This window comes from Chiloscyllium plagiosum, chromosome 5, assembly GCF_004010195.1.
Source record: "Chiloscyllium plagiosum isolate BGI_BamShark_2017 chromosome 5, ASM401019v2, whole genome shotgun sequence".
Lineage (NCBI taxonomy): Eukaryota > Metazoa > Chordata > Chondrichthyes > Orectolobiformes > Hemiscylliidae > Chiloscyllium > Chiloscyllium plagiosum.
In genome coordinates this window covers 84470962-84486329 of record NC_057714.1, presented here as the reverse complement: position 1 = coordinate 84486329, position 15368 = coordinate 84470962, and the positions used below count along the sequence as shown (strand labels likewise).

The window sequence follows — 15368 nt, the reverse complement described above, 5'->3', positions numbered from 1 at the left end:
GGTGGGTTTGTAAAGAATGTCAGTGTCAAGTCGGTCGTCATTAATGGAGATGGAGAGGTCCAGGAAGGGGAGGGAGGTGTCAGAGATGGTCCAGGTAAATTTAAGGTCGGGGTGGAATGTGTTGGTGAAGTTGATGAATTGCTCAATCTCCTCGCAGGAGCACGAGGTGTCGCCAATGCAGTCATCAGTGTAGCGGAGGAAGAGGTGGGGAGTGGTGCCGGTGTAATTACGGAAGATCAACTGCTCTATGCAGCCAACAAAGAGACAGGCATAGCTGGGGCCCATACGTGTGCCCATGGCTACCCCTTTGGTCTGGAGGAAGTGGGAGGATTCAAAGGAGAAAGTGTTAAGGGTGAGGCATAGGTTTACGTTGAGAGGGGTAAGATTTAAAAGGGAGCTGGGCAACAATTCTTTCATGCAGAGGGATACGAGTGCATGGAACAGCCTGCCAGAAGTGGTCATGGAGGCGGGTACAATTAGAACATTTAAAGGCATCTGGATGGGTACATGAACAGGAAGGGTTCAGAGGGATATAAGCCAAATGCTGGCAAGTAGGACGAGAATCACAGAGTCAAAGAGATGTACAGCACGGAAACAGACCCTTCGATCCAGCTCATCCATGCCGACCAGATATCCCAACCCAATCTAGTCCCACCTGCTAGCACCTGGCCCATATCCCTCCAAACCCTTCCTATTTATATACCCATCCAAATGCCTCTTAAATGTTGCAACATACCAGCCTCCACCACTTCCTCTGGCAGCTCACTCCATACACGTACCACCATCTGCGTGAAAAAATTGCCCCTTGTGTCTCTTTTATATCTTTCCCCTCTAGTTCTGGACTCCCCGACCCCAAGGGAAAAGACCTTGGGTATTTACCCTATCCATGCCCCTCATGATTTTATAAACCTCTGTAAGATCACCCCTCAGCCTTCGACGCTCCAGGGAAAACAGCCCCGGCCTATTCAACCTCACCCTATAGCTCATGCTCCAATCCTGGCAATGTTCTTGTACATCTTTTCTGAACCCTTACAAGTTTCACAACATCTTTCTGATCGGAAGATCAGAATTGCACGCAATATTCCAACATGGCCTAACCAATGTCTTGTACATCCGCAACACGACCTCCCATCTCCTGTACTCTGACCAATAAAGGAAAGCATACCAAATGCCTTCTTCTCTATCCTATCTACCTGTGACTCCACTTTCAAGGAGCTATGAACCTTCACAACAAGGTCTCTTTGTTCAACAACAAAAGATTTGCTTTCCCAAAATGCAGCACCTCACATTCATCTAAATTCAACTCCATCTGTCTCTTCTGAGCCCATTGGCCCGTCTGACCAAGATTCCGTTGTAATCTGAGGTAATCTTCTTCACTGTCCACTACACCTCCAATTTTGGCGTCATTTAGATCAGTTTAGGCTATCTGCTCAGCTCACATGAGTCGGATGGAAGGTTCTGCTTGAGTGCTGCAGAACACTAATCTTCTTTCACAGATCTAAAACGGAAAAGGTAGCACACGTGCGTTGCCAGAGTCCCAGCCTTGATAAGTAAAGCTCATTCAAATGTAAAGGTACTTTATAACCTCTTTAAAATATACAATGGTCAATAACATACAGGTCTGAAAATAAAACTGTTCAATCAATTCAATGATAGCTCATTCAATCTCCTTCACAGCTCTTTCACAGTGTTTAAAACATTTACTAGTAAAGAAAATGCATAAACTGCTGTTTAACAAAAGTTTTCCCAATGCTATCGATTATCTTCCAACAATACAATATTAAAACAACGCTCGAAAAATGTTTCAATGACTATAAAGCGATTTCAGATCTTGTTTTCCAATGTGCTACAGAAGGCTGAACACACTTTCTTTAACAGAGCACATTAGCAAAGAAGCCTTCAATCAGGCACATTCACTTTCCCTAAAAACCTTGCACCTTGATAAATTAGTCCAATTTTGCAATCTGATGAACAGAAACCAAGTTAGTGTTTTAATGATTTATTGCAGTACTGGTTCAATTCTTGCAATGAGATCCAACATTAGTCTAGATATTTAGACATGTGATTACTTTTAGTTGTCTCTCAGTTCAGTGTTTTCAAACCAGTACATTAGCACTGTTTAATAATGAGCTTCAGTTTCACTCATGAATTAAAAACGTGCATGAACTCAAACAAATCAAATATACCCCAGCATACGTACCTTTCTTCTCTGTCTTCTGAATGGGGATGGAAGGTGTGGGTGTAGGCACTTTCGGTACAGTAGCTGCTCCATTAGCATCAAAGGATTTCTTTGGCTGATGCTCAGGCTGTAGACTAAAAGGACTAGAAGGAACAGTGCTTGGGTTTGAAGTTGGGAGAACCACTGGTTTGACGGGGTGCTGCACTGGGGCAGCTCCACCAGGAGTCTCTGTTCTGGGCAGTCGGTAGTCTCTGTCATTGTGTCTGTTTGTCTGGGACAAAATATTCTGGGAGAGCATACTACTGGCACCGCTGGAATGCTTGTCTTCCACTTTTCATGATTCACAAAGGTAATGTGGCAAAAAAAAATAAAAGGGGGAAATGTTGAAATTAGAATGATTATTAGAGCACTATTGGCTAATTTATTAACAGTACCCTCAATTGTTCATAATTAATGTTTTAAAATGCAAGAGTTGTTAGAATCAAAACATCTACTCAGGATACATTAGACCTTGTACCTTCTGGTGTCACTACTGTGACATAATCCATTTAATTTCACTTAAGTGATCTTTGGTTGCAGCCATTTTAGCTCTGGAACAACATCATTTATATCAGGCTGACATGAATAGATGTTATTAAACTCCACGTTTTTCCAGCACATTAAACCAACTTGTACATAAATTAGAAATAAACCTTTAGTGTTCAACATACATCCTGGTTTGGACAGCTGTGTGGAAATAGGAGGAAAATCAAATTATGAATATATTTCATTCTTACATAATTAACTGGACACCCAGAAATTAGACTGGTTTACTCCTGGGCATTTATTTAAATTCCAAAATTATTTTAGCATAATAATGCACAAGTTCAATTTTATTTTAAACAGGTGATAAATGATTCAGGGTCATCAGTTCCCGAGGAGGTGCTCTGTGGCAAACTGGCAACTCTTGCAGGTTATTTTTACCCTCAGGCCACAAATGACTTGTTACAGGGAAGATTAAATGATATCAGTAGCCAGAGGGAGTTAAAAAAAATGAATATGCGTGTTATCTTTCAATAATTCACTCAGTTACATTTACTTTTATGAAACTACAATGAGGAAAATTGCCTTATTTCAGTATGTGTACAACTCCAGCCCATTTAGAATCTTGAAGACTGTCAGAATTTATGTACCAGTATTATAACTCAGCATCAGCAAATTACTTGCTTCATATTCTACGACAAATAAACTATTTGTTTGACACTGCTCATCAGTTTGATAACACTAAATTGTATTCTAATTCTACAAAGTTCAGCTAAGCCTGCACATTATGTGAACCCTGAGAGAGAAATCTGGCAATATTATTTGTTTATTACTTGATTAAATGCTCTTACTTACTTCCACTTGTAAACCCACTGCCAGCAGTTGCTTGCAAGGTTTCCCTTCTGTAATCTCGATCTCTTGGGAAGCTGTTAACAACCCCAACTTTACTTGCTTCTTTTTGCCTCTGTTCTCTGCACAAAAGAACCATTGTTTGTGACCTATTTAGGATACCTGTTTATTTTACATAATATTTGATAAACTGAACATGTACCTTTCAATCCACTCTTTGGGTTTCTCCCACTGAGAAACTTCTGTCCTGCAGTTGTAGTAGTATTTTTTGCCTGACGAGCTGATGTGCTCTGACCAGTCATCAGCTGGTTCAAAAGGCTACATTAAAGACAGAAAGAATTAAATCAAAAGTCAAATTATCTTCACTTGTGTTTCTTTAAGTGCTTCAGACTGGATTTAGTGCTCAACAACTCAAAAGCTTGGAAACAATTATTCCACTTACTTTACACAGATAGTCCACTACTCAATTTAATGCTGACAAACATCTAGCATTCTGAAATTACTTGATTTAGAGACTCCACAACCACCTGATGAAGGAGCAGTGCTCCGAAAGCTCGTGCTTCCAAATAAATCTATTGGGACTATAACCTGGTGTTGTGTGATTTTTGAAATTACTGGAGTCATTATTTGTTCAGTTCATGATAATACAGGAACTGTAGATTGCCTAATACCTAGACCAATTATAGGATAACCACACCCAGAATCACAGCACATCTGTCCACATTTCTGGTTAGAACTGAAATTATATCTTTAATTGGCTAAACAGTTTTAGGTTTGTAGCAGCTACTAGTATTACTGACTATTGATATACAGAAACCCAACAACAGTAGCACCAACTGTAAAGCAAATGTCACATACAGAAGTTACACTTGCTTGCCTTAGTTGGTGGCACTCAACTGTTATAATTTGAGATCTCAGAACTAGAACCATGAGCAAGATTGATACTTTGTTGAGCATGCAGAGATTGCTGCATGTTAAAAAGCCTTCAGATGAAATTTATATTTGTGCAGCAGTGTAAGATGCCATTTGCACACTCAAAGAACCTCTCAACATTGCATTACGTCTCAAAACAGCTTAACTAGTCATTCCATTTGACTTTGTGGGATCTTGTTGTGCATTGCAAGATTAATTCGGATTACCATGTGGGTGATGGGTCCATAATCGTGGTCTACAGCTATGTGTGCACTTGGACAATTTTCCAGTGGCAAGATCACAATTCCCACAAACATGGCTCACATTACATCTATGTAATATGCGACTTATTGTATTATTTACATTTTTGCCAATATATCACAGCCATATCTGAAGGCAATGTTGTGGGTTTGTGTAATTTTGGAAGAAGAGTCGTGTAAAAGAGGTGAAGAAAATAACCCCCATTATACCCAGTATCAGAGAATTAAAACCATATTTAACAAGCATTTTAGAAACAGACATTTCCATATCATGTTTGTTTACAAATACCCAAAAGAAAGTTAGAACTTTTATATACATTATTTTTTTCTCCCTCTCTCTTGTAACCATACAATTCTCTGAATTGAAGTGTGGGCAAACCACCTGTACAAAATACTACCTTTAAAATATGCTTTTCCTGTTTTGGTCTCAAAGCAACTGGACTTGTCTGCTCCATACACAACAGTCTACATTCACAAACAGCACATCACTGACACAATGGCAAACAAGTACCTTCCATCACATATTTTTACAAAGAAATTGGCTCTGCAGATACTACTTGAAATAACATGCATATGTTTCAATGAGCTTACAATGCATGTGTTGATGCACTTTGCTACAATTATTACCTAAGAGAACATATTTCTAATAATCCAATTGTCAATTCCATTTTTGAATGGGGAGTATGTGGCATGGTGGTCAAGTCATCCAGAAACATGGGGTAATGCTGTGGGGCATGTATTCAAATCCTACCATGATAACTTGCGGAATCAAATGAGGAATTGAAAGCAAGCCTCAGTAGTGGCAACTGTCAAACGATCATGTTATAAAAATCCACCTCGTTCACAAATGCCATTCAGGGAAGGAAATCTGACATCCTTACCGGCTCTGACCTCCACATGATTGAAGATTCATGTGGCTAAATCTTAACTGCCCTCTGAAATTGCCAAGTAAACCACACAGTTCAAGGACAAGCAACCAATTCTGGCTTTGCCAGAGATACCCACATCCCAAATGATCAATTAAAAATAAAACAATCATTTAATCATCCATATTATGACACACAATGCCAAGTTTTTCAAAACAAAACAAAATCATGGAGCTTGGAAGGCAAAAAAATAAATTTTGACAATTTTGACACACTACTTGAAAACAGAGATCCTTTGTAATTTACACTCAAACTTCCACATGTTAAAAAAAGACAAATGTTCAATATTTAAAAGACAGCTGTCCTTCCCTTACCACAAGAGGATTTAGTTTGCTTTATTCCGCCTGTGAAATTAGATCAGACAGATAATTTTCAAATTAAAAGTGGAGTGTACATTTATGGAACACTCCACGTCCATTAGCTGTCCAGCAGCAGAAACATATGCATTGTTATGTTGCAGTTCTTGGGACATAAAAATGTATCAACTATGTTCGTCTGGAAACTGATTTGTTTTTGCAGATTGAAAGGCAAGCAATTTCCATTGGCCCTAATTTTTTTTGGATGATCCACACCTGGATACTTCTGATTCTATTTCTCCACAAAACGTAAGCTCAAAGTGTTGCACCATGTAAATGTAAAACAAACAAATTCTTTGGGTTTATCAAGTAAGGTCATTACAAATAAATCATCCTGTGTGGATTGCTCAGACACTACACGCAATAAAGATCGAACTCACAAATTTCAAGACAAAGTTTATGACATCAGCCAATGTATCATTTTACATGGTTTCAGATGAAGATATAATAAAATTATGTTGCCCTGTACTACGGTTTCTTTTTAAAATAAGAATTGCTCTGTATGTTTAGACACTTACTGCTCTATATTAAGTTACAAATATGTTGATGATTAATTTGAGCTGAAATATATTAGCTGAAAAATTCTTCCTTATTTTGTTTTTGTTTAAACAGTTGCATTCTCATTGAAATTTAGAGCATTCAACATTAGTGACTCAAGACATGAACTAGATCACTCTGCAAAGATCTAAAATTAAGTAAATTTCCAGTTGTCCCAATTCATATTCCAGTTGCCAAGCTGTTTAATTAAGAGTTTGAGAAAACCAAAATATAGAAGTCCTATTACCTTAAATGAAATATGGAACATTTTATGAAGGAATTACAAAAGAAATACTTACTGCGTCTGAAGTTTTACTTGGATTGTTACTAGGATTAGAAGAATGTGAATTTGAGCTATGGTGGGTACTGTTATTATGTGAATTCTCCTGTGGAGAATAGCTGGTCCCTGAAACAAATACAGTAGATTTATTACATAGGCACAAACATAGTAAATTAACCTGAGCTAACTGTTTCACACAAGGTTACCAGTCTACACACATTTTTCTAAAAATAGCTTAAGTGCCTTCTTTCACCCATTTTCTCACCTCGCAACCCACTCAAAAATTCACCATTTCCTTTCTTATGTATACTTGTAAGGACATTAAGTATCCTCCTGTTAAATTTCCAAATGCCAAGGATAGATTGAAAAATCTCCACACATACACATTTCTAACCAGCTTCATAGGATAGAAATCAAAACACACGCTTTCCCTAAACTAATACCTTTGTGCCCAGCTGGAATTGCCATACTAAATGTTCCTTATCCATAAGTTCAAGGCAGCTAACAGTAATATTTTTTGTTTCTCAATATCGTCATTTAGGATTGGCAATTAGGAAAAGCTCACCCTTTTGCTGAGAACCTCCAAATAAGTCAAAAACATAAGGGAACATGAAAGGGAATATCATAAATGACATTTTTATCAACTCAATTGAGTTTCATATTTGAACAGTGAAAGATAGTGGCATTGTGGTAATTTAGAAAGTTTAGGATAAATAAAATAAATAAATAAATAAAATGAAACTGGAGAAGTTTGAAGTTATGACCACAGAATGAACATTTGTAGCACATAAAATTAGTGCTAGTCTGTTGACAACTCCGAACAGCCATCAAGAGCTCAGAAAGACTGCTATGAGAGCCGAAATTTACGGTTCCAAAAAGGTCAACTGCATGTCCACAGCACACAAGATTTATTTTCAGACACCTGCACCACACTAAGGGGCAGCCAATGAGATACAGAAATTGAGTGATTTCAACAATATTCTTATTTCTCAAACTTGGAATAATTGACAGAGTGGAATGTGTTCATGATATCGATTTCTAATAAAAGCAAACTGGTATAACAGTTCTGAACAAAAGTGTGCCACGGTATTGCTCAGTTATTAACCTAACTTGTCTATTTGTTTTTGTAGCACAAATCAAAAGATTTGAACTCACTAGTTGTCTGCACTCTAACATAGTGGTGTTTTTCAGAGGCTACTCTGAACGCATGTCTCACCTGCCTGTTTCAATGTTTTCATGTACATGAATAAGCTTCATGAAAAGCTGGGCTCTCTCTATGTTCACATCAGTAAAACTAATTATTTCACAGTTAATTCAGTTTTTTTGCCAACATGTGGGCATTAGCCATGAAGAAAAATTGCCACATTTGTCCAAACCACTGCACTTCAAAACACTATTCATTCTGAACTATTGCAGCCTGTCAACATAAGACTATTTAACACAACTTTTTTTTGCTGAGAATGGCAACACCTAGGAATTGACATCATACCACATTTAGAAAATGGATACAATCAAGATTGGTCATTAAAAGGATAACAACTTCAGAGAACATACTTAGCTCCTGATGCAAGTTAACTGGCCTTCTTCTGTCAACCAGCATCATTTCAATACTGGAGCCACTTGTTGTTTGCCTTTGCAAAAAACTATTTATTTTGAGTATAATACAAATGGAATCCTTAAAATCACCATGGTATTTTCTTCCAGCAGGGTAAGCATTTCTGCAGGAGGAAAACTCTACTAGAAACTATTTGCTTCCATTTGGGATAGTAACAGCACCGTAACACATGGTAGCACAGTTGTTAGCACTGCTGTCTTCCAGCACCAGAGACCTGGGTTCAATTCCAGCCTTGGGTGACCTGTGCGAGGTTTCCTCCCACAGTCCAAAACGTGTCTAAGCTAGGTGGATTGGCTATGCTAAATTGTCCCATCGTGTGCAGGCTGGGTCGGTTAACAATGGTAAATATGTGGTTATGGGGTGAGAATGGGGTGCTCTTCAGAGGGTTAGTGCAAACTTGATGGGCCAAACGGCTGTATCTGCACTGCAGGGACTTTATGATTCAAATCTTGCACTAACTCTTTGCGCTACAACATCTGCAAACCTAACGCAAGTACAGGATCAGGGTCTCTGTTTTTCTCATGAGTGAAACAAAGAATAAAGGCCAACACCTTTCACCAAACATGTCAGTCTGTTGGAAAATTCAGGTTGTGACCAAAGAAATGGATTAATTGTTAATTTAGTTCACCGTCAAAGCTATGGATTGATTTTATTAGTTGCACATGAACAATTAGAAATCTGACCTGTTGATTAAACGCATTATATACACCGTACTACAGAATTAAAAGTCCAAAAATACAACTTTTGACTTTAAAAATGCCACAAAATTTTGGGACTAGCAATAATTGTTCAATCAAACATTCCATTCAATGACTTTGTATAATATCCAAACCTTTGCATTTGAACTTGTTAATACTAGTGTACTAATAAAATGTTGATACTGTTTCAATGGTAAAACAGTGGCTAAGATTTACCTTTGGTAAAGGTGCACTAATGTTCTTAATGCTCTCATTCTGCAGCTGTCCATTCCAGTTAGAAGACTTTTCAATGCAATTTGACACCACTAGTTTGACTCATTTTTAAAAATATACAAAATAATGTAATATACCATCTACCACACAGAAACACGTTCGTGCTCCACTGAAGTCTCCTCTTTCCCTAAACTTTGTCATCATAATCTTTTATTCCCTACTGTCTCACATGCTCGTCACATCACCTTCCAATATGCATTTATGTTATTTGCCTGAACCCATTTGAATAACAAGTTCCAAATTCTCACCACTCTGGAGGTGAAGTCGTTTCACATTCCTCATTCATTAGTAACCATCCCACATTAACAGTTTCTGGTTTCACTCTTCTCACCAATAGAAACATTCCCTCCACATCTGTGCGATCAAAACCTTTCAATAATTTTAAAACTCTGTTCTATTACCCCTTGGCATGGTCCTGTCAAAAGAAATGGGACTCGGCCTGATCAGTACTTTTATATATTACTATTACAGTTCTGATAACAACCTTTCAAGTATGTTTTTGCATCATCTCCATTGTCTCTATACCCTTTATTTAAAGAAAAGGCAACAGTACAAGTGTGCCCCAGTAAAGACCGAATACAAGTTTAGCAAAACCTCTCAACATTTCACTCGTCTCACTATAATTCATCCAGTTTTTCATTTGCAGTTACAATCCCATGGGCCCACACCACAACTTTCAGTCATTTGTTATATTCAAACAAAAATGGTGTAGCTACTGCACACAAAACTAAAGCAGCTACTAATTTGGGTTTCCTAACTTGAATTACGCATTTAAGATGCCAAGTTTAGCATCTGATCTAAAAATGTTATTTGTAATTTTACTTGATCATTGGTCAATGCTTTTGACAGGATGTATTTTCCAAGACAGCCAGCAAAATACAATGAAACTAAGACTTTCTGCATGCTAACTACACAGTAACATACCGTCTCGCTCTCTGGCTCGATGTGAGTGCACAGTTTTACTCTTATGTCCTGTACTATCACTATGTTTATTTTCAGGGCTGTTAGAACGTCGTAGCATTTTGCAGGGTGGTGATGGATCTCCTGATTCTCTGGTTTTGTCATGACGATGATCACTGCTGCTCGTGTGACTCTTGGATGGGTATTTAAGAGTCTGAAATAGAATAATCATAAAACAGTTAATTAGATGAAACATGAACTAGAAGCAAATGATATGCAACTGTAGGCAAATGTAGCTTTCAAAGATTTCATAGTCTTCCTAGCTCGATTCTTCATTTAAAGTCGATCCAAGTACACCTTAACCTCAGTTCAGAGAAGATTTCTATATAGTTGTTACTTTTCACTAACCTATCAGTTTAACACTGGTTGAAGCAAATAATTGCAAATGTCCAACAATCTTAAAAAAATATGATATTGGCCTTCATCATTAAATGAATTTAAAACTAAGCTTAGAAACACTAACACACTATTTTACTAACTTTAATAAATTATTTGTAGAAACAACTGGGTTCAAATAGAGATCTGTATATTAGCTTATCTTAACAGCAGAAATATGCCTTTAAAAATGTGTTCCAAAACCTAGAAACAAAAAAGTAGGGACACGGAAACCTAGGCCCACCTACAGTTCAAAATTTATTTACATGCGTTTTATGCGTTAATATTCAAAAGTAGGGAACAGCTACCAAAACCAATTGAATCTAAAAGTCATTAAAATACGTCCAAACATAACTAAATGACATTTCGCACAACATTTTAAAATGAAATTTTATTTTATTTCCCGGTCTCCTTAAGATCCAGCTGTGAAGTGGTGAGGCCTGTTTCAGACGCACAAGCCTTCATTAAAGTAAACGGCATTCGATTCACTCTGAGAAATATACCTGATAGGGCTGGGATTCCCTCCTGTCGTGACACCTGCAAAGAAACAAAATTCAGAAAACGAACATATCAGCGGTGGTCTAAAACGTCTTTTTCTTAATAACTTTGAAATAAAAACTCGGCAGAAAATGTATATATTTTTAAGAAGATCTTTCAGAGTAAAATGGTCACAAAGCGGGGGGATTCATTTCCTTAAGTTTTTTTTACTTATTTTGGTTTACAGCAAAAATGGCGGATTGTCAAAAGATAAGAGGAATTCGAAAAAGGGGAAAAAGGAAATTTAAAGAATAACAAGAAAAAAAACCTAAACATTTTACCCATCATTGAGTCTCGGTTGTTTCCTTGCATACATTACCATCAATGCTGTTGTATGTGGAGTGGATCAAAAGGTAAATTATAATTTTTTTCCTAAAGGGGAGGGAAAATATTCACAAAAACTGGCCCTTTTCGTTTTTTTTAACAGGTAAAGATACTACCAACTCTCGGGATCCATCTCACACACACAAACCAACACTGAAGAGGACGAGGCCCATACTACATACGGGTAACGCGTCAGCGATCGGGAACGCCGACCCTCCCGCCAATGATCGGCCTTTTCCGGAAACACTTCGGCTCTTTCCGCCCAACAGCCGCCCTCACGCGAACAAAACAAAAAGGCAAACAAATGTCAACAGAGATGGCTGCACAAAACAACACAACATTTAATCATATTGCGAAGGCCGCCTCCGAATTTGCTAAGCGTCTGATTTTTCTCTTCCGTTAATTTTTAAACGGCATGCTGGGAGTTGGGTCACGTGGTGGGTGGCACTCCGGCTTTTTATTAAAAAACGAGATTGAGGTGAGCAGTGGTATTAAGAACTACTGTATTCTTTTTTACGAAAATGAATTATCGCCAAACTCAGCTCGTCGATGCAAAAAAGAAAATCAAAACTCACACGCAAGTGAAAGGGTAAATACTGAGATTTAGTGAGACACTGACGGATGGACTGCGCCAGGGCAAGTCATGGCCGCGCGGGCCTGCGGAGTGATCAATGTACAGTAAATGGCTGCCAGTCACTGACTTATATTGGGGCTTTACATATGCATGCGCATTTCTGATTTAATTGATCTACTGTTTAGCTACTAGTTGTTGGGCTGTGATTCAAAATATATTATCTGCGTGTCTCTTTATATTTTCATTGGAGGAATTACGAGAGTGAATAAAACATGACCGCATGGCTCGGTAATGTTGTATTGAAGAAAAGTAATGTAAGATTCTTGATTTGCTTATTGGTATTTAATAAACTTTGCGATGTCGCTACCTTATTGTTTCAACATTTTCAGTATCGCTGAAAAGCAGTCGCGGATGTATTAAAGTTTAACGTTTTTATATACGATTTGGTAATTTTGCCACTCGAAGTAAACTAGCAAGAGTGAAGTTAAAATTATGAAATACTCAATGAAGTATTTCATAATTTAGATAGGTTATTTCGTGTCTAGAGAAATTCAGCTGAAAATCAATTCTCAAGTTTGCAAACTGTACACTGCTTTACCCATTGCTAAAACATTTTTAAAATTCTTTTGTGGGATGTGACTGTAGCCCACAAATCAATATTTGCTGTTCATTCTCTATTGCCCTTGATTCATTTCAAACTGCAATTAGAAATTAAAACTTTTATCAAAAACCCAAAGTAAAACATACCCAGCTTGTAAAATGTGAGATATACGCGGTAACTAATTGGTAAACTTTTTATGCTTTGTTTTTAAAATGGAGTTTTCTTGAAGAAAATGGGCTGCAACAAACTCACTTCATTGATTTTTAAAGTGAGAAAAATATTTTGGAAAGGATGATTTGTTTTACCTAAATTGTAAAAGACTAAGATGTCAAGGAAACAATTATGAGAAGAGTGATATGTGTTTCATAAGCTGTATTTAGATGTGTACTTAGGGTAACCTTTCCATTCAAAATTTCCTGTACTCTTTTCATCCGAAAGTCTAAATTGGTGCTCACAGTCATTTTTGGTTACTTCTGTGATGGTGGTTGAAATCCCAAGTCTTTTCATCAATGACCTTCAATATTGATATACTCAACATATATGCCATCTTTTTCTTAACTCGCATGTATAGTTGTCTGTCCCTATTCACACATTGCTTCCTCAAAAACAAAATTGACATTTAAATCTTTAGTGTCACTCCAGTCCCAAGGCATTTTTCATTAGATCAGAGTTTGAAGCTGGAAGTGGCTGACAAAGGAGGTGATTGAAGGCAGGGTTTTAAAATATTTTGACCTTGAGATTTGCACTTGGCTGGCATTTGATACAACTGAATACCTTGCTCAGCTGAGCATCCAGTGTTTGTCCCTAAACAAAATTAGTGCATCTGTTAGATTTTTGCACCTACCTGATGGCTTCATTTTTTTTAGTACTACCAGTGTTATTTCTTGCCACTAACCTTAGTCTTCAAGCTGTTATGAGATTTAAATTTGTGTATTCTGTTTAACTCATCCAACAGTTAAACCACAACATATGTGAGATGTTCATTATTAAGAAAGCATTTAAAGATGACAGTGCTGAATCTAAGTTATCAAGAATGGAGTCAGGAGACCTTCTTCAATTATTGTGCTCCAGATTTAGAGAGGATTTCAGCAACCCAGCGCCAATGAAATGGAGTCTGAAAGATGGATTAGCTTAGATTATTTACAGTGTGGAAACAGGCCCTTCGGCCCAACAAGTCCACACCGCCCCGCCGAAGCGCAACCCACCCATACCCCTACATTTACCCCTTACCTAACACTACTGGCAATTTAGCATAGCCAATTCACCTGACCTGCATATCTTTGGACTGTGGGAGGAAACCGGAGCACCCGGAGGAAACCCACGCAGACACAGGGAGAACGTGCAAACTCCACACAGTCAGTCGCCTGAGGCAGGAATTGAACCCGGATCTCTGGCGCTGTGAGGCAGCAGTGCTTACCACTGTGCCACCGTGCCGCCCACAAAGTAGAGACAATAGCTATTTTATAACTGGGGAAAGACTTTGAAAATCTTAAACAAGAAGGGACTTAACCTTAAAAGAATCCTGAAATAAGACTATTATGCAGGTTCAGTTGGCAGTTAGGAACTCAAATGCATTCCAGAGAGCTAGAATAAAAGAGCAGGGACGTACTGGTGAAACTGTATTTGGAATGTTGAGAGAAGCTTTGGGCCTCGTTTCTAACAAGAGTCTGCTGGCATTGGAGAGGGTCCAAAGCAGGCTGTCAAGAATGAAGGGCTTGTTATATAATGAATGATTGAGGACCCTGGGTCTGTACTCAGTGGAGTTTCCAAGGAGACTTGGGATTTCATTGAAACTGACAGAATGCTGAAAAGCCTGGACAAACTGAATGTGCAGAAGCTGTTTCCATTCATAGGAGAGGCTAGGACCTGAGGGCACAAGATAATAGTGAAGAGAAACCTGCTTGAACTGAGATGAGGAATTTCTTCAGCCAGAAGGTAGTGAGTTTATGGAATTCATTGTTACAGAAAGCTATGGAAGCCAAGTCATTGAGTACATTTAAGACCGGGATAAGCAGATTCTTGATTAGTAAGGGAGTCAAGGGTTACTGGGAAAAGGCCGGAGAATGGTGCTGAGAACGGTAACATGATCAAATGGTGGCACACACCTGATGAACCAAATGGCCTAATTCTATATCTTGTGGTCTTTCAGGACAAGAGACTATTGCACAAGAAGAATGGGCCAAGGCTGTGGAGCTATTTTAATATAGTATTTCAAGATAGTCTCCCAGGAGCGGTTAATGAACGATAATGATGTGATTTGATGTGGGGCAGCTGAGTTAGGTACTAATAAAGCATCATTCATGGAAGATAGTCCTTCAAAGGCCAGTAGTGAGACTGTTGGAGAAATAAACCATAAAGTGATGAAGCCATGAATGAATATTTTAATGGTAGTGTAGGTAAAACAGAAATATTGCCTTGAAGATGGAGCAAAATCATTTTGATCACAAAATAAGTTGCAAGTCTGTCGTCTGTGCCATCTGGTTTACTCTGATGGAATGTGAAGGAAGTAAGTTTTAATAAGTGCACAAAAAAAGTGTGACCTGGCGAGTTTCTCAAGTAATTTTGTTCTTCAGGTCTTTAAAATTTGATT

The 15368-nt window shown here is 38.0% G+C and overlaps 1 protein-coding gene across 4 annotated transcripts in view; it reads right to left on the bottom strand.

Moving 5' to 3' along the window:
* waca (WW domain containing adaptor with coiled-coil a) overlaps nt 1-11779 on the bottom strand; it is a 140631-nt gene extending 128852 nt beyond the window's left edge. For 2 of the 4 annotated variants that reach the window (XM_043690496.1, XM_043690498.1), the window contains exons 1-7: nt 11561-11779; nt 11246-11279; nt 10332-10521; nt 6841-6947; nt 3753-3868; nt 3557-3672; nt 2201-2509 (exon numbers count right to left, since the gene is read on the bottom strand). In XM_043690496.1, coding sequence (XP_043546431.1) covers nt 2201-2509; nt 3557-3672; nt 3753-3868; nt 6841-6947; nt 10332-10521; nt 11246-11279; nt 11561-11601 — 913 coding nt within the window. In that variant the 5' untranslated portion in view covers nt 11602-11779. The remainder of the gene's footprint in view (nt 1-2200; nt 2510-3556; nt 3673-3752; nt 3869-6840; nt 6948-10331; nt 10522-11245; nt 11280-11560) is intronic. The other 2 variants (XM_043690499.1, XM_043690500.1) reach the window with 1 other exon arrangement.
* Nucleotides 11780-15368: the final 3589 nt, after the last annotated feature.